General features: G+C 53.9%; 1 protein-coding gene across 1 annotated transcript in view; it reads right to left on the bottom strand.

Annotated features, from left to right (window-relative positions):
- GLP1R (glucagon like peptide 1 receptor) overlaps positions 1–23,535 on the bottom strand; it is a 38,062-nt gene extending 14,527 nt beyond the window's left edge. The window contains exons 1-5 of the mRNA XM_065912534.1: positions 23,425–23,535; positions 14,179–14,275; positions 13,385–13,492; positions 3,973–4,091; positions 3,537–3,643 (exon numbers count right to left, since the gene is read on the bottom strand). Coding sequence (XP_065768606.1) covers positions 3,537–3,643; positions 3,973–4,091; positions 13,385–13,492; positions 14,179–14,275; positions 23,425–23,502 — 509 coding nt within the window. The 5' untranslated portion in view covers positions 23,503–23,535. The remainder of the gene's footprint in view (positions 1–3,536; positions 3,644–3,972; positions 4,092–13,384; positions 13,493–14,178; positions 14,276–23,424) is intronic.
- Positions 23,536–24,821: the final 1,286 nt, after the last annotated feature.

Below are 24,821 nucleotides of genomic sequence, written 5' to 3'. Positions count from 1 at the left end.
GGATTATCTAGCTGTAAGATCTACTTATATCACATCTACTCAACTTTGTACTACAAATCCTGGCCCCTGTAAGAAGGCAAGGGGAAAAATGGATAAGAACTGGAAATAAAGACACAAAATTGTCACTGTTTATAGATGATCTTCACAGGAAATCCAAGAGAATCAACACACAAAGTACTAGAACTAATCAGAGTTCATTCAATACGGTTGCTGATACGTATGTTTATGTACATCAGGAATAAACAATTAAAAAGTAAATTTAAAAATTCATTTGCATTATTTTTAATTAGTACCTGGATATAAGTCTAACAGAAGATGGCACAATTTCTATGGAGAATACAGGTAAAGCTTGCTTAAAATAATTAAAGAAGACTCAAATTAAGGGAAGAGTCACCAGATTCATGGATAGAGACACTATCTTGAAAGTGGTGATTCTCTTCACATTAACCAATAAATTCAATTCACTCTAATAAAAATTCCAACAGTGTTGGTTTTTCTTTTGATGGAATTAAAAAAAAAACTTATAAAGAAGAACAAAGTGATTCAGCTATGCATTTCATGTATCTATTCTTTTTCAAATTCTTTTCCCAATTAGGTTGTTATAGAATATTGAACAGAGTTCCATGTCCTTGTTGGATATCCATTTTGTTTAATTTTTATTCTTCTGGCCATGATGTGCAGTATGTAGGATCTTAATCCTTCAACCAGGGATCAAACCAGGGCCCCCTGCATTAGAAGAATGGAGTCTTAACCACTGGACCACCAGGGAAGACCCAGTTATCCATTTTAAATATAGCAGTGTGTATCAATCCCCCCCTAACTATCCCTCCCCAGCTCCCTGGTAACCACAAGTTCTCTAAGTCTGTGAGCCTGTTTCTCTTTTGTAAATAAGTTCTGTTAATCAATTATACTCCAATATAAAATGGAAAGTTAAAAAAAAAATCTTATAAAGAAGAGCCAAGGGGACTTCCCTGACAGTCCAGTGATTAAGACTCTATGGTTCAAATGCAGGGGATGAGCATTCAATCCCTGGTTAGGGAAACTAAGATCCCACATGGTATGCAGTGTGGTAAAAATAAATTAATTAATTTTTTTAAAAAAGAAGAGTCAAGGGCCAAGAATAGTACTGCTGCTGCGGCTGTTGCTAAGTTGCTTCAGTCGTGTCCGACTCTGTGCAACCCCATAGACAGAAGCCCACCAGGCTCCTCCATCCCTGGGATTCTCCAGGCAAGAACACTGGAGTGGGTTGCCATTGCCTTCTCCAGTGCATGAAAGTGAAAGGTGAAAGTGAAGTCGCTCAGTCATGTCCGACTCTTCGCGACCCCATGGACTGCAGCCCACCAGGCTTCTCCGTCCATGGGATTCTCCAGGCAAGAGTACTGGAGTGGGGTGCCATTGCCTTCTCCGCAAGAATAGTACAGACACTCCTAAAGAATCACAATGTAGGGGCTCCAGCTGTAAGAAAATCAAGATTTTCTGATGAATCTAAGTAGTTAAGGCACTGTGGTTACCAACAAAGGAACAGGCAAGTAGACCAATGGAAAACAATCCAGATGACAGAGACCCACCCAGGTGTGTAAGGCTTGCCGCACAGCAGAAACCAGGGGCAGAAAGGGGGCTACCCATAAGTGGTCCCAATGCAATTAACTATATGCATATGTGGAAAAATGAAAGTAAATCTCTTACTTTCACTATAGACAAAAATAAATTACAGGTTCACCAAAGAGCCATAAGGGACGTGTAAAACATGATGCTAGGATAAGAAAAGATTTCTTAAGACCATAAAGAAATCTGACCTTTGGGGGAAAAAATTTGATAAATTTTTTTATCAATTGGGAAAATGAATTTTTATTAATTGATAACACTTACTGATAAATTGTTTATCAACAGAATCAGATACATTGATATATTTCATTGTGTTAAAATTAAGATTTTTGTTTATCAATAGAATCAGATACATTGGTATATTCCATCCCATTAAAATTATTAAGGCACCATACAGTAAGTGAAAAAGTAAACCACAGGCTGAGAGGATATATCCTGGATTACTATCCAGAATATATAAGGAATGCCTAAAATCAAAAGAAAAAGCCAAATCAGCCAATAAAAAAGTAAGCCAAGGATATGAACAAACAATTCACAGAATGAAACAAAAAGTCTGCTAGATCTCTCTAGGAATCAGTGATATGCAAATTAAAATCATAATGAGATACTTCACACACTTCAGATTAGCAACAATTAAGTCTGAAAATAGGAAATATTGGTGAGGATGTTAAGCCAAGGGAACTTTCATATATTATCAGTAAGAGGGCAAATGGGCCCGACCACTTTGGAAAACAACTTCACAACACCTAATACATTTGCAACAGCACGTCGTATTCAGACCAGGCACTTCTACTCAGAGGCATGTGCCCCTGGAGCAGTGTATAAGGGGTCATGGGTAGGCATGTTCATCTTAGCAATGTTTATAAGTAAGAAAAAAGAGATAAAAGCCTCAAATGTCCAGTAAAAGGACAACAAATAAACTGCAATATATCATACAATGGAATGATGGTTCAAATGAATGAAACAGAACCACCTGTATCATTTGTGAGTGAACCTCAAAAAAATACAACATCAGGCCAAAAATAACACTGCTGAAAAGTATGCCCAACAGGCCACTAAAGACATGCAAGACCCATGCTATATGGCTTTATAGATACTTAGAAATGCAATAAAAGTATAGAGAGAGGCATCAGAATTATAAGCGGCCCGAGAGGAGGTCCCTCTGGTGGGGAGGAAGGGTGATCCTGAGAAACTTAACCGTGCCATTGGACTCTAGTTCCTGGGCTTTGGGGTGTGTGTGCACAGGTGATTATAGTCCCAGACACTGTATTTTTCCAGATCTCTAAACGTTTCCTAATAAAAGGGCAGAATATTCTTGGGTGAATGTATTTATGGAGCACTGACTGCGTGCCCAGCCCTGATGGCCAGAAGCCATTGGGATGCAGGAGGAATGTCACCTCTCCTGCTCCTGCTGGCTGCTGTCCTGAGTTCCCAGCCCTCAGAATCCCTCCTGCCCGTGGACCTGGCCCTCCTGGCCCTCCGCCATTAGCGCACAGGGCGTGGGAACGGCCTGGTACTCTGAAAGGAATGGGTAGACTTGGGCAGGAAGTTTTCCAAGGGAGCTGACAAACTCCGAAGAGAGCAGAATTGCTAACCCCCCGAGGTCTCCTAAAATCATCCTGAACTCCCGATCATTTGGGACACAGGCTCACGGGAGAGGAGCTCCTCTCCTCCCATCATCCGCCGTGAAGGCGTGCGGCATGTGTGCATGTGTTTGCTTCTCCTTTTTTGCAGCATTGCATGCACACGTGTACATGGTACAGATTTGCCTAAGTACAGTGCTGTGGGCTGTGTTTTCAGCCTCACAGTCTACGGTGTGGCCTCTCTGGACATCTCTTAGGAGAGGACTCTGCTATGCTGTCGCTTCAGTTTGGAGCCCCCACCCCCACATGGGGACAGAGCAACGGGTCAGGCGGAAGCGGCCCCCTTACCTGAAGCCCAGGAGGATGGCCGAGGCGACGACCAGCGCGGAGAAGGAGAGCGCGTAGCCCACCGTGTAGATGACGTAAAGAGACAGGAGCTGCCGCTCCGGGGAGCTCTGTGTACACACGGGGACACAGTGTACAGAGGCGCCCACGACCCTCCCCTCCCACAGCCTGCTGCCCCGGGGAACAGGGGAGACTCAGCCCCACTGGGGGCCCGGAACTGAGGAAGGGAATCACCTGTGGTGACAGTCCCCGGATTTCTAGGACCTTGTTCTGAGGCCAGAGAAGTGAACACACACCACCTGTGTCCAGAAGGCGTGGTGAGCAAAGCCCCAGAGGCAGGGGGATGGGCAGGTGGAGACAGACCTCCCCGGAGATGGCCGGGGCCCCTGCTCCCATGAAGTTGGCCCCCCGATGCCCCCTCCCCACCTCCTCAACTCACGCGGTCCCCTCGCTTGGAATCCTCACACTCGGACAGGTCCCTCCAGGGCAGGCTCGAGTTGTCCTTGTGCAGCCACAGGCCGTCCGTGGTGCAGAACCGGTAGACGTGACCCTGCAGCACTGGGGCGGAGGCACGGGGTGAGCCTCGGCCCACGGCCACCTGCCTCATGCCCTCCCCACCCGGGGTTCGGCCCTGTGACCCCTCTACACACACACACACACACACACACTCACTCACACACACACACATGCTCGGGTCTTCCTCTCCTGCCACATGTCCGTTTCACGCAGGAACAGGAAAGGTCACAAAGGGGACCTGCCCAGGTCCCGCCTCAGCCTTTCCTCTTATCCACCCTGGAATGCAGTTTGATGAACCCACACTTTTGAGATAAGGCCATACCATTTCCAAGGCAGAGGAACCAGAGATCAAATAGTCAACATCTGTTGGATCATCGATAAAGCAAGAGAGTTCCAGAAAAATATCTACTTCTGCTTTGTTGACTATGCCAAAGCCTCTGACTGTGTGGATCACAATAAACTGTGGAAAATTCTGAAGGAGATGGGAATACCAGACCACCTGACCTGCCTCCTGAGAAATCTGTATGCAGGTCAAGAAGCAACAGTTAGAACTGGGCATGGAACAACAGACTGGTTCCAAATAGGGAAAGGAGTACGTCAAGGCTGTATATTGTCACCCTGCTTATTTAACGTATACGCAGAGTACATCATGAGAAACACTGGGCTGGAGGAAGCACAAGCTGGAATCAAGATTGCCGGGAGAAATATCAATAACCTCAGATATGCAGATGACACCACCCTTGTGGCAGAAAGCGAATAACTAAAGAGCCTCTCAATGAAAGTGAAAGAGGAGAGTGAAAAAGTTGGCTTAAAGCTCAACATTCAGAAAACTAAGATCATGGCATCTGGTCCCATCACTTCAAGGCAAATAGATGGGGAAACAGTGGCTGACTTTATTTTTTTGGACTCCAAAATCACTGCAAGTGGTGACTGCAGCCATGAAATTAAAAGACACTAGCTTCTTGGAAGAAAAGTTATGACTAACCTAGACAGGTTATTAAAATGCAGAGACATTATTTTGCCAACAAAGGTCCATCTAATCAAAGCTATGGTTTTTCCAGTGGTCATGTATGGATGTGAGAGTTGGACTATAAAGAAAGCTGAGCGCCAAAGAATTGATGCTTTGTAACTGTGGTATTGGAGAAGATTCTAGAGAGTCCCTTGGACTGCAAGGAGATCCAACCAGTCTACCCCAAAGGAAATCAGTCCTGAATATTCATTGGAAGGACAGATACTGAAGCTGAAACTCCAATACTTTGGCCACCTGATGCGAAGAACTGACTCATTGGAAAAGACCCTGATATTGGGAAAGACTGAAGGTGGGAGGAGAAGAGGATGACAGAGGATGAGATGGTTGGATGGCATCACTAACTCAATGGACAGAAGTTTGAGTAAACTCCTGGAGTTGGTGATGGACAAGGAGGCCTGGCGGGGTGCATCCACGGGGTTGCAAAGAGTCGGACATGACTGAGCGACTGAACACACCATTTCCATGGTTTCTGCCTCAAATCTCACTCAGACAAGGTTTGGTGCTGAAGAGTAATGGCCCTGGCAGACCCACAGCCACCCCTGCAATTTCTGATTCTTGGAACTCAGGGCCACCTCCTTGGGCAAAGTAGACCTCAGCTATAAAGGGGGCACAGAGCTCCCAAAATAAAGAAAGAGACACAGCCCTGTCCTCAGGAAGTTCTAATCTGATGGGAGGAGCCCCAGTCCTATTGTCAAAGATCACCTGATTTAAAAGGAATGCATAGGCAATGGCAGAGATTGGCTTAGAGACCCTTAGAGACCTTAGAGACCCTTAGAGATGCTTAGAGACTCTCTGTTCAAAGAGGGGGAAAACTGGCTCCTCCCTTCAAGTAACTCCAAGTAGCCAGAGATGGAGGCTGTCCTCGGAGACCTCCCAGTGTGAGTGGGGAGGCATCCAGCCCCTGTCCACCAGGAGCTCCCTGTCTGAGCGAGGAAGAAAGCACAGTGCCTGACTTCAGAGAATCAAGACTCACAGAAAGAAGAAGTGCTTAGAAAGGAATAACATCAATGCGAAGAAGAGAGGTCACACACAGGCCCAGCAGAACTGGGGACAGGGTGTCCCTGTGGCCCTCACACCCTGCCTGGGGATCGGGTGCTGGGGCAACTGCCCTGCCGGGCCTCACTGTGCACCATCCAGGGAGCGTGGTGACTGGCAGCCCCAAGTTTGCAGTGAGGTCACAGTGAGAGGGGCTTACTTGTGTCTGGGAGGAAATATAAGTCTCACCCCAGGGCCAGGAGACCAGGGACAAAAGTGGGGAGAGATTTAGCACCGGGGCAGGGGGAGGGGGGTCAAGGAGGGGACTGGGGACCAGGACGAGTTTTGAAAGACTTAAAAAATGCTAGGGACTTCCCTGGTGGTTCAGCAGTTAAGGATCCGCCTACCAATGCAGGGGACACGGGTTCGACCCCTGGGCCAGGAAGATCCCACGTGCCGGGGAGCAACCAAGCCCCTGGACCACAACTACTGAGTCCATGCGCCACAACTAGGGCTCAACGCAGCCAACGATAAATAAATACATATATAGTTTTTAATTCTAAAGGAAAAAAGATTTTAAAGACCAGATTCCCCAGGTGTGGGAAGAAGGCTCAGTGTGAGGGAGGGAGGGAGGCCCTGGCTGGCAGCGGCTGCTCAGAAGTTTCCAGGTGGAGAGGCAGCAGCAAGGACAGGTCTGCAGAGGGGGCTCATTAACACGCAAGTCTTTCAGCAGCAGCGCCAGCCCAGGTCCACCTGCCAGGGCCCAGGAGGGATGTGCCATCGAGGCCGGGGCTGCATTTCCTAGTTCACAAACCGTCAACCCACCCACTGCTGTCAAATGCCTGACATCTTCGTTTTAAGGGCTGGGACAACCCTCCGCCTACATGGGCAGGCACCTTCAGGGCCTGTCAGTGGGACCCTGGTCCCCTGAGCCAGTCCCCAGCTTGCAGCTCACTCTCTCCTTTCTCCCACTGCTCTTCAGAGACCTTGAGCAGGGTCCCGATTCAGGAGACAGAAGTTACCTGCTAATACCGTGGGGCTAAGTCAGCTTTTGGCATCACAGCTTCTAGAAGAACCTGCATTTTAAGAGACTTCCCCGGGGAAGTCTCTCTTTGCTTCCAGAAACAAAAGCCTGAAAAATCTAATGGTGAGATTTCCCTCAGCAGGAGAAGCCCCCGACACAAGGATGAACAAAATCAAAAAAGGACAACGGCAGAGAAGGGGAGGCACCAGGTCTGATTTTAAGCGACTGGACGAGCCCCCGGACGTCTCTTTGATCTGCTGTGTGAGTGCCTAGAATTCTTCCCCAGGGGTTGAGTCATCTGACATGACAGCAACACCAGTCTTCAGGGGTAATGACCCCAGAGCAGTGATGAAGATCTGGGCTGATTCCACCAGGTGTGAGACTGGTGTCAGAGCCTTTTCTGGAAGCCCGTTTAGATGGGAGGAAGTGGGGAGCGGTGAGAAGGCAGAGGGGCCAGGGAAGGGAGAGGACTCAGCAATGGAGCCCAAACCAGGGAAGTGCCACTGACTCAGGATGCAGTGTGACCCCAATAACGCTCAGCTCGCCACAGGGCCACAGGGTCTGGCAGCCAGGAGGCACACAAATGGATGCTTCCCTTCCTCTCTCAAGCCCTCTCTGTAGGCTGCACTCTCACAGAAATGGGTTTTGGGCACCTGCTGTATGTCTGACACCTGTGGACACCACAACCACCTTACAAGGTTAGGCGCCAAGAATCCCATTTTACAGATGGAGAAACTGAGCCTCTAGGAGGCCGAGTGACTTGCCCAAGATCATCCAGCCAGGGAGTGGCAGAATCAGGATCACAGGGCCTCCAGCCCTCTGCCTCTAGAGGCCAAAAGGCCAAAAGTCAGCACCTGAACTCTCTGCTAACGGTCCACCATGGCCATGTGCCATTTCGCCGCCCTTCCTCTGGGCCTGGATTCACCAACATTCAGCATCTTCCCAGCAGGTTGTCTTGGCAGCGTGGGCCCCCTGCACCCTGCCATTCCTGGGCTCTCTTCTCAGGGCGAGCTGGGAGGATGGGGAGGTGGTGGGGAGGTGGTACGTGCACAGATGTGTGTGTTGCTGGCACAGTGTCAAGGGATTGCTGCATCCCTGCAAAGCTCAGTAAGCCTATGCAAATGCGTCTGTCAATTATCCTTCATTAGCAGCAAATATTAAAAGCCAGGACTGTTCCTGACCCGGCTGTGGTCCCCAGGCGCCCATCTTGGCTAGAGATGGGGTGGGTCAGGGCCCAGCCCAGCTTATCAGGCCAGCCTTATCTGGCCTGGGAGCTACTGGTATATTATAACCAGAAGCTTGGCTCTGGTCTTGTCAACACCAGGAGGCAGCCGGCCATGAGCCAGGAGGCCTAGGGAATATTTCATTAAGTCAGACCCTGGTGCTGGAAATAAAACCCCCAATTAAACACTTCCCCTCCCGGAAACTGTAGCGGCGTCGGTAATCAAGCTAACAGCCGCCCTTCCACGTGGACGCAGGCACTCAGGGCTGTGGAGAGGCGCTCATGAATCCATTAGCTCCTGCGCCCTGGCAACAGCGGTGGCCAGCACGGACTCCTGGGCCCCCATCTCCCAGGCCAGGATGCCGAGATTCAAAGAGGGCAGTCACAGGACCTCCCCGGAGTGCAGGAATGAGGGTCAAAGCCAGGGCTGGAACTAAAGGCGCTGGCTTGGACTCTGGGTGAGGGGCTGTGTCTCACATCAACGACTAGAGGAAGATCTCAAGCTCAAATCCTGGTTCTGCCCTCAACCAGCTATGGGACGTGGGGCAGACCTCCCTGGGTCTCAGTTTCCTCATCTGTAAAATGGAAACCTTGATAACTTCCCAGGTCGGGGATGTGAAGACTAGAAGTGAAAGCATGTGAAGTGCCTGGTACCTGTGTGTGTGTGTGTGTGTGTGTGTGTGTACGCTCAGTCATGTCCAACTCTTTGCAACCCCTCATGGACTATAGCCCGCCAGGCTCCTCTGTCCGTGGAACTTTCCAGGCAAGAATACAAGAGTGGGTTGCCATTTCCTTCTCCAGGGGATCTTCCTGACCCAGGGTCAAACCCAGGTCTCTTGCGTTTCCTGCATTGACAGGTGGATTCTTTACCACTAGCGCCACTGGGATGCCTGGCTGACCTTCAGAACACAGTCACAGTGAAAGCCCTGCTCCTGCCCAATCCCATCCACCCCCACCCCAGCCCCAATTCCTCAAAAGAGCGCCCTTCCCTGGGGCTGGGCTGGAATTTAGGACCCTGCCGCAGCTGAAATCCCTCCAGGACCAGCAGGGGGCCTCGGCTTCCATCCGCAACCCCAGCCTGCTGTGAAAGCTCCTCCAGGGAGGCACCTGTCAGAGGTACCAAGAATTGTGAGTTATAGGCTATTTTTAAAGCATTTTATGACTCTCCTATAATTAGAACCAAGCTCACAAACAGGTAGGGATCAGGAAAGGGTGCAGCTAATGAGACTGGAATGATTTGCAACAAGCAGCTCAGCTGTTGGCTGGGAAGCGAGGTTGCTGGAGGGTCCTCAGGTGGCAGCAGGCTCTTGGACACCACTCCAGCCTCTTGGTTTCGAGAGAAAATCTTGTGGACACAGGCATCTCCTCTGAAGCCCTTCCTTCCCTGACTCACCTGCCCCCGCCCTCTCCGTAATTAATTCTGAATTAGAGGGGTCAGCGTTCAAGGACTCGGCTGGCACCCCTGGGATGCTGTACAGTTCTGAGGCCTGGCCCTGTCTCCAAGCTGGTGCCTGTACATCCTCCCCCATGGAGGGCCCTTCTGCCCCTCCTCCATCTCCATCCACCTGTTCTTTAAGGCCTGGTCCCAATGACATCTCCCTCTGGAAGCCTTCCTAATGCCACATCCCAGGCAGAAAAGGTGGCTCTGACCTCCCTTGATACCACTCCCCAGGCTCCCGAGCAACCTCTTCAAGCCCCGTGGGAAAGTCAGCCCTTTTCCCCAAAGCCCACACACTCACACACCTCTAAGGTCTCACTGACATCCCCAGCTCTTAACACAGACCTGCCCTGGGTAAGTGTTTCGAATTTAATTCTTTCTCGAGTCATTCATTCCTCTCCCCTGCCCTGAGCCCCAGAAGGCTGACCCCCGTGGACAGTATCACTTGAGCCCCCGGCCCTCTGCTGGGTTTAGCTAATGGGAGGCACGGGCAGGAGGTAGTACAGTTGGAAAGACAGGCTGGGGCATTTCTCCCTTGCTCCCTTTTTGCCTTGACTCTGAGGTTCTGGCAGTGGTTTTTGCCCCTCTGCGACCACGGCCCTGTCCTGCTGGTGGCCTCTCCATCACCATGACCTCCAGCTGTCATGAGGGCACCACAGCCCTGTTCCTGCCCCACTGGGACCTAGGGACACTAAAGCTTCCCACTCTTATAGTCCTTGGTGCTTTACGTACCTTATTGTTATTTAATTGCTAAGTTGTACCTGACTCTGCAATACCATGAACTGTAGCCTGCCAGGCTCCTCTGTCCATGGGGTTTCCTAGGCAAGAATACTGGAGTGGACTGCCATGCCCTCCGCCAGGGGATCTTTCCGATCCAGGGATTGAACCTGTGTCTCCTGCATTACAGGCAGATTCTTTACCACTGAACCACCAGGTTAACCCAGACCAACCTCTGAAGTTGTCCCTCCATCAGGTTCTTTCGAGATTCCCAGCTGAGTGCGTTTTCTCCCAGGACATTGACCAAGACCTGTCCCTCTTTCTTCTTCACACTCCTAATTCCCACTATGACGTTTTCAGTTAGGGCACTCCCTTGATTGGCCCAAGAAAGTTTCAGAACTGTCTCCTTCCTCCTCCCCCATGCCCTGGGAGGGGGTGAGGGAAGCTCCCGGTGCCAGCTTCTGCCAAGGGGACAGCCAGGACAGGCCAGAGACAGCAATCATGCTGCAGGAACCCAGGGTGGGTATCTCTGTGGGTCCCTGACTCAGAGAGAGGCAAGAGGGAGGCAGAGTCTATGATCCCAAGTGTCAAAAAAAGGAGCCAATTAGCTTGGTCAAAAAAGGGAGTGAGGCGGGGAGCGGGGGGTGGAAGCTGGCAGGGGGCCTGTGCAGTGGCTGTTATCTTCATGGAGAAAGCAATAAAACCATGTTCACTCATAAATGGGCACCACCAGGACCTATTTCCTGCTCAAATAAAATTAAAGGTGATGGATGGAGCCACGAGCAGCAGGCAGAGCTGGTGGTGGCTTAGAGCTGAGTGATGGGCCCTGTCCTGCACCTGGCTCCCTGGGGTCTAGAGGGCCAGCCAGCCAGCCAGTCCCAAACCTTTGGGGAGCTGGGAACCTGTGTGTATTGAGGGAAGCAGGAAAGACAAGTCAGGTGGGTGGAAAAAGTTAACAGAAACCATTTTTTGGGAATTTGAAATCCTCCCAACACCCCCATCACCTAGCTATATCCCCCCTCCTACATGATGTCCAGAGGCACAGAGAGGTCTAGAAGTTCAGTCAAGCTCACACAGCCACTTGCAACAGTGTGAGGCAGAATCATAAGATTTCATTTTCAGGGAGAAGGCAAAGAGTTCACTGCCCTCCCTTGGGGTGGTCCAGCCAGGAGAGGCCCAGGTCGCTCCCCTGTCTCCATGCCCAGACCCCCATGCACAGGAACACACACGTGCCCACGCACTGGAGGAAGCCTGGTGCAGAAATGACACACGCTTAATCTGAACCAGACTCCTGGGCCGATTCACGGGTCTGCTATTCACTCACTGTGAGAGCTTGGAAAAGTCATTTAGCATCTCTGGGCCTCAGTTTCCTACTCTGTAAGAGGGGAGGGTCATCAGAGTACTAGATGAGGTATTCTTGGAGTACTCGGAGCCCTGAGAGGTTGTTGTGAGGATTAAATGAGTGTAGGTACATAAAGCGCTTACAGTGGCTGTGGAAGAGCTGCATGAAGGGCACTGGGCGCTCTGCCTCACCCAGCTGCCTGCCTCAGCATGCACCTCCAGGTGGGGTGGGCGTACCAGGAGGGGACAGCAGCAGAGAGAGTCCTCAGGACTCCAGCCGGGGCTTTGTCTGACCTCCATCCCGTGTTCTGAGCTGAAGCTGACGCCAGGCCCTGCCAAGTGCCCTGATGTTCCACTAAGCAGCTGCCTCCTCCAGGAAGCCCACTGGCTTCCCACAGCATGATCTCCCTCTCACACCTGCTTCTGGGCCAGTTTCTGCTCGGTCTCAGGCCCCTTCGATGCACTGTCATTAAGAGCATAGGCTGCCTTCAAATCCTGGCCCTGCCATCGACCACATCATCTGGAGTGAGCAGCGTGAACTTTCTGGGGACTCAGTTCCCCTATCTGTATTACAAGCATACTGCGGGGTTGTTGTAAAGATTACATGAATGCTTGCCTTTTAGGGCAGGATGGCGCTCAAAGCAGGCACTGAATCAGTATCATTATTATAAGACAGGCTCTCTTCTCCCTTCCTGAGACTGTGAGCTCTCTCAGGCAAGGGTGTCTGTCTCCTGGGACACATGGGCGGGCAGGGGGCCACACGGTCTCCCCCTCCAGTCAGGGGTCCCTCTGCAGTCTCTGTAGCTCTCTGTGCCCCAAAGCCCCTCTCACCTACACCCTTCCCACCTCCAGCTGTCCCCTACAGCCAGGAGTGAGGGGGGAGGGCTAGAGGACAATCCCACTAAGGCCTGATCACCGCTGCCTGGGTTCCTCTGAGCAGTGAACCCCTAGAGAAGTCAGGCAGTGGCTCCAGGGCACGACCAGGTAAGTGTTAGTCACTCAGTCGTGTCCGACTCTTTGCAACCCCATGCACGGTAGCCTGCCAGGCCCCTCTGTCCGTGGGTTTTTCCAGGTGAGAAGACAGGAGTGGATTGCCATTTCCTTCTCCAGGGGATCTTCCCAACCCAGGGACTGAAACTGCATCTCCTTCATTGCAGGCAGATTCTTTACCATCTGAGCCACTAGGGAAGTGGGTGCATGCACACACACACATGCACACACACACAGCAGTGACACCTCAAGCCACCCCCACCCCAAGTCCCCAGGAACTGTTCCTGCCTGATTCCTTTCCTGATTATTAGATGCAAGGGGGTGCTCACATTTCTTGCTTAAGTCAGACCCCATGCTTTCCCTATAGACACTTGCCAGTACAAGCCTCAGCCCCAGGTTATACCTGATACCACCCCATACCGCTCCCCACTCCCAAGGAAAGATAGGCAGACCACCATGAGGAAGCCTAAAAACCTCCAGGAGTGGGGAGACTGTGTCTCAGTGGAAAGGAAGCAGCAAGCACCCTATGCCAACTCCACCCCCACCCCAGCCTCCTGGACATCAGGGAAGGGAGGTCCACGTGGGGAAGGGGACTCACCGCTGTTGGCCCAGGGCAGGTACCAGGGGCAGCTGACGTTCACGAAGGAGCCTGGGGACCCATCCGGCCAGCAGGCATAGTCATCGAAGGTCCGGTTGCAGAAGAGGTCTGGTGCAGGGGGAAGGCGTCTGAGTCCGAGCCTGGCTGGGGTGCTTTCCGTTTTCCCCCACTCTCCAGTGGGGGGGCTGCCCAGCAGAAAGCTCCCTGCCTAGGCACCACTTAGAGCAGTGGGACTTGGAGCCAAGGACTTAAGGACTCTGTTTTCTCATCTGTAAAATGGGGTTGATTTCCTAGCCCACAGGGCTGTGCAGGGACAAACGGCATAGGCAGCATAGATATCAGAGCATAATACATGCTTAATAAGCAATCTTCATGGCCTTTTCTGAAACTCCACACCTCCTATGACCGGGACGGTACCTCACTAGATCTCCAGGCCAAGATCACTTCCTCAGGTGACTGGGTCAGGCCGGCAGGTCAGGAACAGAGGCCTGTCTGGCTTCAACCCTCTATTCTTTAACACATCCCAAACGAACCCCCTAAATGTTCATTACTGTAAGTATGTGAGTTGGGCCTCCAGCCCGGGCACAAGCCGGGAAGCGCTGAGGACACAGAACGGAATGGCCCAGTGTCAGCTCCTGGGGGGCCCCGGCGAGGAGGGTACAGCAGCTACAAGGCTACACCCCAAGGCATAGGGCAGATGTGGGTCCTAGAGAGGCAAAGGATGCCAAGCCAGCTTGGGGGGGCCTCCGAAGGCTCTGGGGAGCTGGCTGGGTGGGGGCCCCACCGGATCTCACCTGTGGATGGGGGTGGGGTCTCGGTCAGGAAGTGCTGGCACTGGCGTCGGTACTCTCGCCATTTCTGCACAGTCTCCGAGAGGGACACGGTGGCACCCTGGGGCGAAGAAACAGCAAGGGGCCCCTTGGGTCCAGTTCAAGTCTCTTTTACCCTCTGCCCCCATACACTTGGTTTCTTGCTCTCTAGGGGACCTTAGAGCCCCAAACCCCACAGGCTTTGGCCATCTTTGCAAGGGGATGACAACCCAGTGAGGGGCTCCAGGGGATGTTTTCACATTTTTATGCCTCCCAGAGTATACCCTGCTGCTGCTGCTGCTGCTGCTGCCGAGTTGCTTCAGTCGTGTCCGACTCTGTGCGACCCCATAGACGGCAGCCCACCAGGCTCCCCCGTCCCTGGGATTCTCCAGGCAAGAACACTGGAGTGGGCTGCCATTTCCTTCTCCAATGCATGAAAATGAAAAGTGAAAGTGAATTCCTTAGTTGTGTCCGACTCTTAGCGACCTCATGGACTGCAGTCTATCAGGCTCCCCTGTCCCTGGGATTCTCCAGGCAAGAGTACCGGAGTGGGTCGCCAGTGCCTTCTCCGAGCATACCTTGGGGTGTAGTAAATGGCCAACCCATGGCTACTGAAAGGATGCTGTTGGGGTGAGTGGAGGAGGGGGAGGGGAGAGCGTATGTGTCTCATTCATGGTTTCATCTGCCCCCACCCAGCAGAGATTTTCTGAGGGCCCCGGGGTTCGTGACTGCCACGGGCTCCTTTCCAGTGCCCAGGCCACCTGCCTGTGAGGTTTTCACACTTTCACCCACCATTCTAGAAGGGGACACGCAGGCACAGAGTGGGAGAGGGGCTCAGTCAAGGTCACACAGCATTCCAAGGAGCAGGGCTAAGGCTAGGACCTGGAGTCTCCCAGATCAGTGACTGCTGGAGCAGTGGAGGATGTGGGCTGCAGTGGGATTCAATACTGCAGACCTTGGTACTATTTCCCACTACCACAGGGGTCCCCTGACCCAATGCCTGATGATCTGAGGTGGGCCTGATGTAATAACAGAAATAAAGTGCAGAGTAATTGTAACACGCCTGAATCATCCTGAAACCGTCCCCCTCACCCCCAGTCCATGGAAAAACTGTCTTCCACAAAACCGGCCCCTTGTGCCAAAAAGGCTGGTGACCCCTGCTCTGGTGTCCCTCCTACAAAAGGCAATCATGTTATCTGGGAGGTCAACACAATCCTGCACTGTCTCTTTCTTTTTTTTTTAAATTTTTTATTTTTTATTTTTCAGTGGGTTTTGTCATACATTGCACTGTCTCTTTCTAGCACAACAGCATGGGTCAAACATCAGCCCAGCTCTACCAACTGGAGAAGTCTTGAGGACATGGGGTGAAGGGGTCAGAAAAGTTCCAGAACACAAAGATCAGGCCTGCATTGGGAGGGGCCCCCCTTTCTCTGAGCAGGGGGATAAGAAGCTCCACTTTCAGATAAGGTACCACAACTGGCTTTTAGCACAGACGCAAGCAGATGCACCCAAGAGAGAGTGATCCATTCCCAGACACTGTAGTGTACCTCCTTTACATATGTCTTGGGACTATGTTTCTTTTTTATTTGTATTTTTTCCTGAACAGGCTTAAGATTCTAAATATTCCTCACTTAGAGGCTGCAGACACACAAATGACCATGGAGCCCCTTGGATAAAATTTAGGACCTATACATAATTTAAAACAAAATTTCACTTTTTGAAATCACAAAAATAAACATTTGTGCTGAAATTAAAACAGCTTCCTTCGGGAGCTTGCATCCTTGACTGTTGGTGCCCTAAACACACTGAATCTGGTGTCTGGGTAATCTTGCCCACATTTAAGCTGAGTTGTGGTTTGTAACAGGGATCCCCAATTTCTGAGCTCTAATGCCTGATGATCTGAGGTGGAGTTAATGTAATAATAAAGAAAATAAAGTGCACAATAAATATAATGCGCTTGTGGGTGTGCTAAGTCGCTTCAGTCATGTCCGACTCTTTGCCACCCTATGGACAAGTTCCTCTGTCCATGGGATTCTCCAAGCAAGAATCCTGGAGTGGGTTGCCATGCCCTCCTCCAGGGGAACCTTTCCGACCCAGGGTTCGAACTCCAATCTCTTATACCTCCTGCATTGGCAGGCAGGTTCTTTACCACTAGCACCACCTGGGAAGCTTGAATCATCCCCAAACCATCCTCCTACCATGGTAAAACTGTCTTCCACAAAATCAGTTCCTGGTACCAAAGAGGTTGGGGACCGCTGGTTTATGAGATGCTTCCCATAAAGACTCAGGTTGTCTTGGGCTCATCCCTGGCCGCATAGGAAGCCCTGAGGAAGGGGGGAAAGAAGCTTGCTTGAGCCCCAGCCTCACTCTTAGAGTAAGTGTGCTGAGACCACAGGTGGAGATACCTAAGAGACAGTCCTCTTCTGAGGGCAAAGGTGAAGTGTATTTGTTAAATAAATTAAAAAAAAATCAAACAGAAATCAAAGCCAGTAGCAAAGGCAGTATCATGATTTAGCTACAACTGAGGGCTCCAGATAGTTTTCACTAAAGCCAGTCCTGGTGGATCAGACCCCCCAGACTCACTTTCCTTCTCCTCTGCCCCTGAAAATGGCAGCTGCTTGTGGTTGGGGCAGGGAGACTGGGAAGAAATCCCACTCCATCCCTCTTTCCAGGAGAAAAGCAGGCGGGAAGCAAGGTCACTGCTGGGAACTGGGGCAGAAGGTGTGTCAGGGGAAGGGAGCGAGAACGAGGAAGCTCAGAAGCCAGAGGTCTGGGGGTAGAGGTGGGAAGTGGGGTTAAAGGGTAAGGACAACACCAGGATGGCCAGGCTGGCCACCAACCTCCAGGGGACTTGGAGGCAGACGCAGCCCTGTCACTTGCTCTGAGCAGAGCTTTGGACGAGAAACTATCTTCAGACTGGGGCTCCCTGAGGACAGGGCTGTGTCTCCCTTCAGACTGGGGCTCTCTGAGGTAGGGCTGTGTCTCCTCAGACTGGGGCTCCCTGAGGGCTGGTCTGTGTCTCCCCTCAGACTGGGGCTCCCTGAGGCAGAGCTGTATCTCCCCTCAGACCGGGACTCGCTGAGGCAGGGCCGTGTCTCCCCCTCAGACCAGGGCTCCCTGAAGGCTAGTCTGTGTCTCCCCTCAGACTGGGGCTCCCTGAGGCAGGACTGTATCTCCCTTCAGACCGGGGCTCCCTGAGGCAGGGCCGTGTCTCCCCCTCAGACCGGGGCTCCCTGAGGCAAGACCGTGTCTCCCCCTCAGACTGGGGCTCCCTGAAGGCTAGTCTGTGTCTCCCCTCAGACTGGGGCTCCCTGAGGCAGGACTGTATCTCCCTTCAGACCGGGGCTCCCTGAGGCAGGGCCGTGTCTCCCCCTCAGACCGGGGCTCCCTGAGGCAGGACCGTGTCTCCCCCTCAGACTGGGGCTCCCTGAGGGCTGGTCTGTGTCTCCCCTCAGACTGGGGCTCCCTGAGGCAGGACTGTATCTCCCTTCAGACCGGGGCTCCCTGAGGCAGGGCCGTGTCACCCCCTCAGACCGGGGCTCCCTGAGGCAGGGCCGTGTCTCCCCCTCAGACTGGGGCTCCCTGAAGGCTAGTCTGTGTCTCCCCTCAGACCAGGGCTCCCTGAGACAGGGCTGTATCTCCCCTCAGACAGGGGCTCCCTGAGGGCTGGTCTGTGTCTCTCTCAAACTGGGGCTCCCTGAGGGCTGGTCTGTGTCTCCCCTCAGACTAGGGCTCCCTGACTGTGTCTCCCCTTAGACTGGGGCTCCCTGAGGGCTGGTCTGTGTCTCCCCTCAGACTGGGGCTCCCTGAGGGCTGGTCTGTGTCTCCCCTCAGACTGGGGCTCCCTGAGGTAGGACTGTGTCCCCTCAGACTGGGGCTCCCTGAGGCAGGACTGTCTCCCCTCAGACTGGGGCTCCTTGGTGGCAGGGCTGTGTCTCCCCTCAGACCGGGACTCCCTGAAGACGGGGCTGTCTCCCCTCAGATAGAGGGCTTCCTGACAACAGGGTTCCGCTGCCATCTTCCTGCACCAGTTGAAGTTCTCCAAATACTGCTCACTTCCGCCCCACCTCTCCCCCAGTCAAACACACAAACTACCAGGCTGCTGGCCTGTCCCCACCTGGTGTTTATGGAAGCAATACTGTGCCAGGCTCTGGGCGGCGGGACTGACAGAGCGACATGAGAACACAAAGATGCGGGCAGGGCCCCCGCCCGAGAGAATCCCCAGGCTCCTCGGGGTGGGCTGGGGACAAATGCTCTTCAGGACACAGCAGAGAAGGCAGGTGACAGTGCTCAGGTTGGGGCAGAACTCGGCGCAGACCCGAGTGTTCTGGGCGGGCAGGGGGGCCTCTGGGGGCTGTGAGCGGGGGTTAAGCAGGGGATCTGTGGGGAGAGATTGGGCCCAGCAAGGGCAGAGGGTGGGCATTTCAGCAGGGGGGCCCGGCCGGAACAAAGGGGCAGAGGCGGGGACACTACAGCTCCAGTGAGCAAGCCGAGGACAGCTGCGGACCGCTGTTCTCAGGACCCGGGGCAGCTGGGAGGCTCTGGCCTGGAACAAGGCTGAGGTTACTCGGTGTGGCCAGACCCAGGGGCCCAGGGAAGCATGGTTACACGGAGATGCGTGAAAAGCCCTAGCTTTAGGCGCAGAGCCAGGCCTGACCCTGGCTCTCTCATATATTGATTTTCTGACCTTGGCCAAGAATTTTAACTTCCAGCCTGAGCTCACACCTGCACAGACTGGGAACAACCATAGTCCCTCCCTCCCCATGAGCATTAAGTGAGTTGATGCTAAAGGGTCCCTGTACGTGGAAAACTCAGTCAACAACAGCTGTCCTGGATTTCTGCTGTTGATGGGAGAGCAAAGCGCGGTCTGGATAGTCAGGCTTCCCGGGGAGTCAGGGTCCTACCCCTCCTTCATTTCTAGGATCAACAAACTCCTGGCAGGAGCAAACAAACATATTTTCATGCCAAGGACCGATCATTCAGCTTAATTCGTGGCATCTTCCAGCTGCAAACGTAGCCAATAGCAAAGCCTCTGTGCCTTCCAGCAAGCAGGAAACTGTGAGGAGGGTACAGGCCCTGCCCACCGCCCCCCTCCCCATCCCCGCTGACCCATTTCATCCCGCCCCACCTCCACAGAGATGTGAGGTCCTGCCCCAGGCCTTGAGAGGAGGGGCTGGATGGTGGAGAGGATGCAGTGACGGAAGCCATGCTCCTCACAGGCTGCAGAGCTGGCTGGAGATCAGGGCACTTGACGGGCCTGGGTGAGGGCAGGCTGGCAGTTTTTAGAACCAGGGCTCACCAGGTGTTATGGGCACTCTCTGCATGGGGGTGAAGGCAAATGGGGGCAATGCCTGAGGTGGAGGTCACAGTAAGGAGGGGGCATCTCTGAGATTCAAGAGTTTGGGGAGGAAGGAGAAGGTGAGAAAGAAGAGGCCAGGAGGGAGAGTGATGGGCAGGAGAGAGCACTGGACAGAGAGTCACAGGTCCTGGGCATAAATCCCAGTTGTCTGTCAATGTGGGATTGATGGGACTAATTTTAACGTTCTGGGACCTCAATTTCCTCATCTGTAAAATGGGCACATCACTCTTCTCTACGAATTCCAGGACAGTCCCAGCAAGATAAAGTAGTGAAAAGCTTTATGAGTCATGCCACCCTGTATGAATGGCCAGTGTTCTAAGGAGGAAGAGCAGGGAGAGAAGGATGTGGAGTAGGTGGTTGCTCTCGAGGTGAGGGGCTTTCCAATACCCTGGGAGGGCACACCTCCAAACACTGGCTGCTAACCTGCTGATTCCTCCTACAGCTTCATGTCTCAGTGTGAATAAGTGCATCAGATTGTTTCCTTCTCCAGGAACCTTTTTTGAGTGAAAGGAAGGTGGAAAGAGAGGCCACTGAGGTGGGAAAAATGGGAGAGGAAAAAGAAGCTCTGGGGTCTACCAACAGGTGCAGTCCTGCATCTTCCCCAAGGCAGGACCCCTAGCCTCATCTTCTCTGCCCAACTTCCAGAGCTCAGCCATCACCGACGGCCTCTGAGACCTGCAGGGATGAGGCTGCTGGGCCCTGCTCTCTTGGCCCCATTTCTTTTTCCTTAAAGACTCCAGATGCAAGAGCAGAAGGGCAGGGAAAGGAAGACCATACACACATTCTCACATGCACACACCCCTCCTAGGGCCACACCATCACACACGTCATCACACATGCCATGGAGCACATGCTTACATACTAAGACATGACTCGGAGTCTCGCTCCCACACATGAGCACACAGACTGTCAGGTTCACACACAGAGACCCCTTGGCTGACACATACTCAAGTCACACTGTCGCACACACAGATACAGAGATAGAGTCACACGTTCTGTCACAAGCACACTATTTCTCACCCACACACGGACACACACTGACAGACACCCATTCACACTCTAAGAGGTCTCTCTCTCTCTCACACATACACACATCCCTCCCCATAGATGCAGTATCACACTCGGAGTCACACACACACACTGTCAGATATCCAATGACACGCTGAGATGTTTCAGACGCAGGGACTCGCAGGCAGGAAGTCACAGAAGGTCACGGATGGGTGCAGAGGAGAAACAGGGGTTCATACAACTCCTTTCCCCCCGTCCCTCTCTTTATGTCTCTCTGTCTCCTTCTCTGTTTCTGCGTATCTCTGTATCTCCTTCTCTCTCTCTCACACCCAGGGAGGAACCTACTCAGGGGCAGCCTGCCGCTAAGGAAGAGCCTACTCCTCCTCAGAGCCAGGCATCTCAGAGAGGGCAGGATGTGGTTTCTTGGTGTCTCCTGCTCTGACCTCCACCGGAGTCCGTGTCTGGGAGGGAGTCCAGCTCAAGAACAAAGTTGCACGCTGACCGCGGCATCCCCCGGACTCCCTCCACCCTTCACTAGAGGGGCCCCCACCCCCAGCCCTCTTCCACCACCCTGGAGAAGGCTTCCAGATGGCCGAGGACAAGCGGGTCAGAACCCCTGAGTGACTAAAGCTGCCGTCGCGGGATGCCAGTGTCTCAATCCGCTCCAGAATTCCCACATGGCGGGGCTCGTGATCCTTATTTACAGATGAGGAAACTCAGGTTTGGTTCGCGATGGTCAGGAATACTTGAACCCAGTCTTGGCTGGCTCTAATTTTGGGTGTCAAAGGCATGCCCTCAGTACACCAGCTCCCTCACAGGGATCTTAGGGAGGAAAGGAATAGGAGAGGGGGTGGGTCCTTCCCAGCAACAATGGAGTGGCCTAGGTCCCCTTCTTCAGAGGTCAATTCAGCCACCTCCCCTGCCTGTACCCCCTCCAGCCTGGCCAGCCTGACTGTGGGTAGCTCACTCGGTCTTCCCTTTGGTCCTGCCTGGATGGGCAGGTATTAGGCACCAGCCCAGCCCTGCACCCCTTTCTCCTCTCTGTTGCTGGTCTGCTAGATTCACCTTATACAGGGAACCCTCCTTTTCTCCTGGGGAGATTTATCCCCCCAGCAGGGACATGAGGGAGCAACCTAGTCTTGCTGATCTCATGAACAGAAAATAGAAGGCAAAATCCACCAGTGTTTATAGAGTCTTACACGCAGGATGAGTTGTGTCGCAATTACTGCAGTCTGACCTCCAAGCTTGTCACTCAGACCTCCGCGGGCCAGCAATGCTCAAAGCAGGGGCACCCCCTGAAACTCCCCTTCTCTGCTCGGAGCCTGGCTCACCCCGCCCTTCTCTGTGTCCCCAGGACTAGAGATATGGCCCCAGGATATTGGGCTTTTATCCTTAGCCAAGGGCTGAGGAATGAGGGGATCAGAAGAGAGGGGGTTCAAGAAGCCCCACTCCTCTGGGCAAAGGAGCTTTGGGGAGAAGACAGGAGGCCTTCACAACCTCTCCTTTTTGCTTAATCTGCAAACTTGGCCTGGAGCAGGATGGGACCAGGCACTAGAGCCTCCCACCCCGACCCTGTCCCAGCCCGAGGAGGAGGAGGAGGAGGAGGAGGAGGGGGAGGAGGTAAAGGTGAGCCAGAGCAGTCTGCAGTCCTGGCTCCGGAAAGATCCCAGGCACACCAGGGAAGCCATTGTGCGGCAAGGACAGGAGTTGGGCTGGCGGACAGGGAGAGGGAGGGAATGAGTCTGGGAAAAACACGGGGACTGGCACCTTAGCTTGGAGACGCATGTGTCCACATCTGGATTCTCAGCCAGGGATGGAGTCGGCCCTCACCCAAGACCCCTCCTCCTGCCTTCCACCTGGGACAAATTTCAAGGCCTGTACAGGCCCCCTCCCCAAAGCTTCAGGTCTAGGGGTAAGAGTGGGAGGTCACGGGAAAACACAGCCCCCTGGCACAGGACAGGCCACCCAAGCCTGCACCTCCTCTCCGTTCAAGCATCTCACAGCATCTGTGGACAACTCCCCTCTCCTAAGGCAGGCTGACACAGCCCCCAGCCCAGGAGCCTAGAGGCAGTTAAGGCAGAGAGGGGCTGTAGGGGTCCCCCCAGGTCAGCTCTCCAAGGGCGTGGGGAGGCCAAGGTGTCTCTGCGTGTCCCAGTATGAGCTCTGGTGCTTGTTGAACACCAAGGGGATCAAACTGGGGGTGTCAGATGAGTGTGTGTGTGTGTGGGGGGGCTGCCTGCTTCCATAGGAACAGGGAACCTTTTACGTGTTTGCCTTGGGGCTGGGGAGCCGACGTGGCTCTCAGGTTCCCTCTGGGAGGTCAGGAGGAAGGACAGCAAGCTGCCACCGCAGGGTCCCTGGGGCTATGAGTCAAAGGCTGTGCCGGGGGGTTGCTGGTGGAGGAGAGTGGAGCTGGGGGTCCACATCCTGGCCTCTCTGCCTTCCCGGAGGGTGTCCGATAGCAAACCGTGGCGTGCTGGGGCACAGACACGGCGGGAAGAGGTCTGGGGCAGAGTGGGAGAGCGCAGCTAAGGCTGCAGCCAAGCCACTGGTACGGGTCTGGGGGAGACGGAGTTGGAAAGTGGTCCGGGGAGATGCCGGGCGCAGAAGTCAGCGCAGGGTGGCCGCGGGACAGCCGGTGGCCCGCTCGAGGGGAAGACGGGCGCCTGGCCAGGGCTGGGGGGAGCCGTCCGCCGTCCGAGTCCCCACCTCGGCCACCCAGCCCAGGGCACTCCACTCTCCTAGGCCCCGGTCTCCCGAGGCTTGGGTTCCCGCCGCCCGCGGAGTTTCGCTCAAGTCTGGGACGCCTGGCCCGCCGCAGCCCTCACCGCCGCCAACCCCGCCCCAGGGCCCGCGGGTCTCACCTGGGGGCGGGGGCCGGCCCTGCCCACCGCCCCGAGCAGCAGCAGCGCCAGGCGGAGCGGCCCCGGGGCGCCGGCCATGGCGGGGCGCTCAGCTCTGGGCCATCCCTGCCACCTGCGGCACGGCGCGCGCCACGGAGCCCCGGCCGCGCGGGCGGCCGCGGGGGAGGAGCCGGCGCGGGGCCGCCCCGCCCGCAGGAGGGGCCGGGCGGGTCCTGGCTTTCCAACCCCGGCCGCCAAGGCTCCCCCGGCCGGTCCTTCTCCTGCCGGGAGGTCCCGGGCACTGCGCTCCGAGTCGGCGCGCTCGGGTTCGGGGCGCGCAGGAGCCGGGCAGTCCTCATCCCGCACCCGGACCACCTTCCGGATCCCTCTGCTAAGGAAAGCCAAACCGCCCCCAAGCTGTCCAGGGTACCCCAAAGGGAACTGGGGCCGGAGAAGCGCACGGGACTTGGCCAAGGTCACACCTTCCGTCAGACCCCTTCCGGAAAGTGTAACCCCAAGAGCTGCGAGTGGCTAGGAATACAGATCCACCCGGAGGGGGTTACCCCGTCCCCAAGTCCTCTCCTCCTTCTCGAGTTCTGTCCCGAAGGCGGCTCTGGGACAACCAAGGTTGAAGGGACAATGACAAATGGATCGATGGAGCCCTGCCGATGGGGAAGGGTCTAGAGGTTCACCACCCGCCTCCCGCTGCGTACCCCTGCTCTGAGTCCCTGGGCTCTTATAACCCCTGTGTCCACGCGGTAACGTGTGCCCAAGGCCGGCCTCTGCCCCCTGCTTCTTTGTCTCCCTGCTTGGTGCGGACTATTTTACCTGCCTTTATATCCCCGCACCCCAGCACAGTGCAGACCAGATTCACCCTCAGCCAGACTGTGGGAGACAGCGCCAAGAAAGCACTGACTTTTATGTTCCCTAGAGACAGCGAGGAGACCCAGTGGGAAGAGGGAATTGTACCCGCCTCCCCCAAGTCAATCCTAAAGGAAATCAACCCCGAATATTCATTGGAAGGACTGATGCTGAAACTCCAATACTTTGGCCACCTGATTCCAAGAACTGACTCATTGGAAAAGACCCTGAGGCTGGGAAAGATTGACTGCGGGAGAAGAAGGGGATGACAGAGGACGAGATGGTTGGATGGCATCACCGATTCAATGAACACAAGTTTGAGCAAGCTCTAGGACAGGGAAGCCTGGCGTGCTGCAGTCCATGGGATTGCAAATAGTCGGGACACAACTTAGCAACTGAACAACAATCACCCCCCTCCCACACCAAAAAAAAAAAAAAAACGACTTTGAAGTGGGGTGGCAGCAGTATTAGCCTATAGCTACATGGAGCATGTCTGGACCATTCCAAAGGGAAAGGGAGTCTGTTGGAGCAGCTGCTTCTCAGGGAGAGAACAGAAC

Source organism: Muntiacus reevesi, chromosome 20, assembly GCF_963930625.1.
Source record: "Muntiacus reevesi chromosome 20, mMunRee1.1, whole genome shotgun sequence".
Lineage (NCBI taxonomy): Eukaryota > Metazoa > Chordata > Mammalia > Artiodactyla > Cervidae > Muntiacus > Muntiacus reevesi.
The sequence above is the reverse complement of the archived record's forward strand: the minus strand, read 5'-3'. Positions and strand labels throughout refer to the sequence as shown.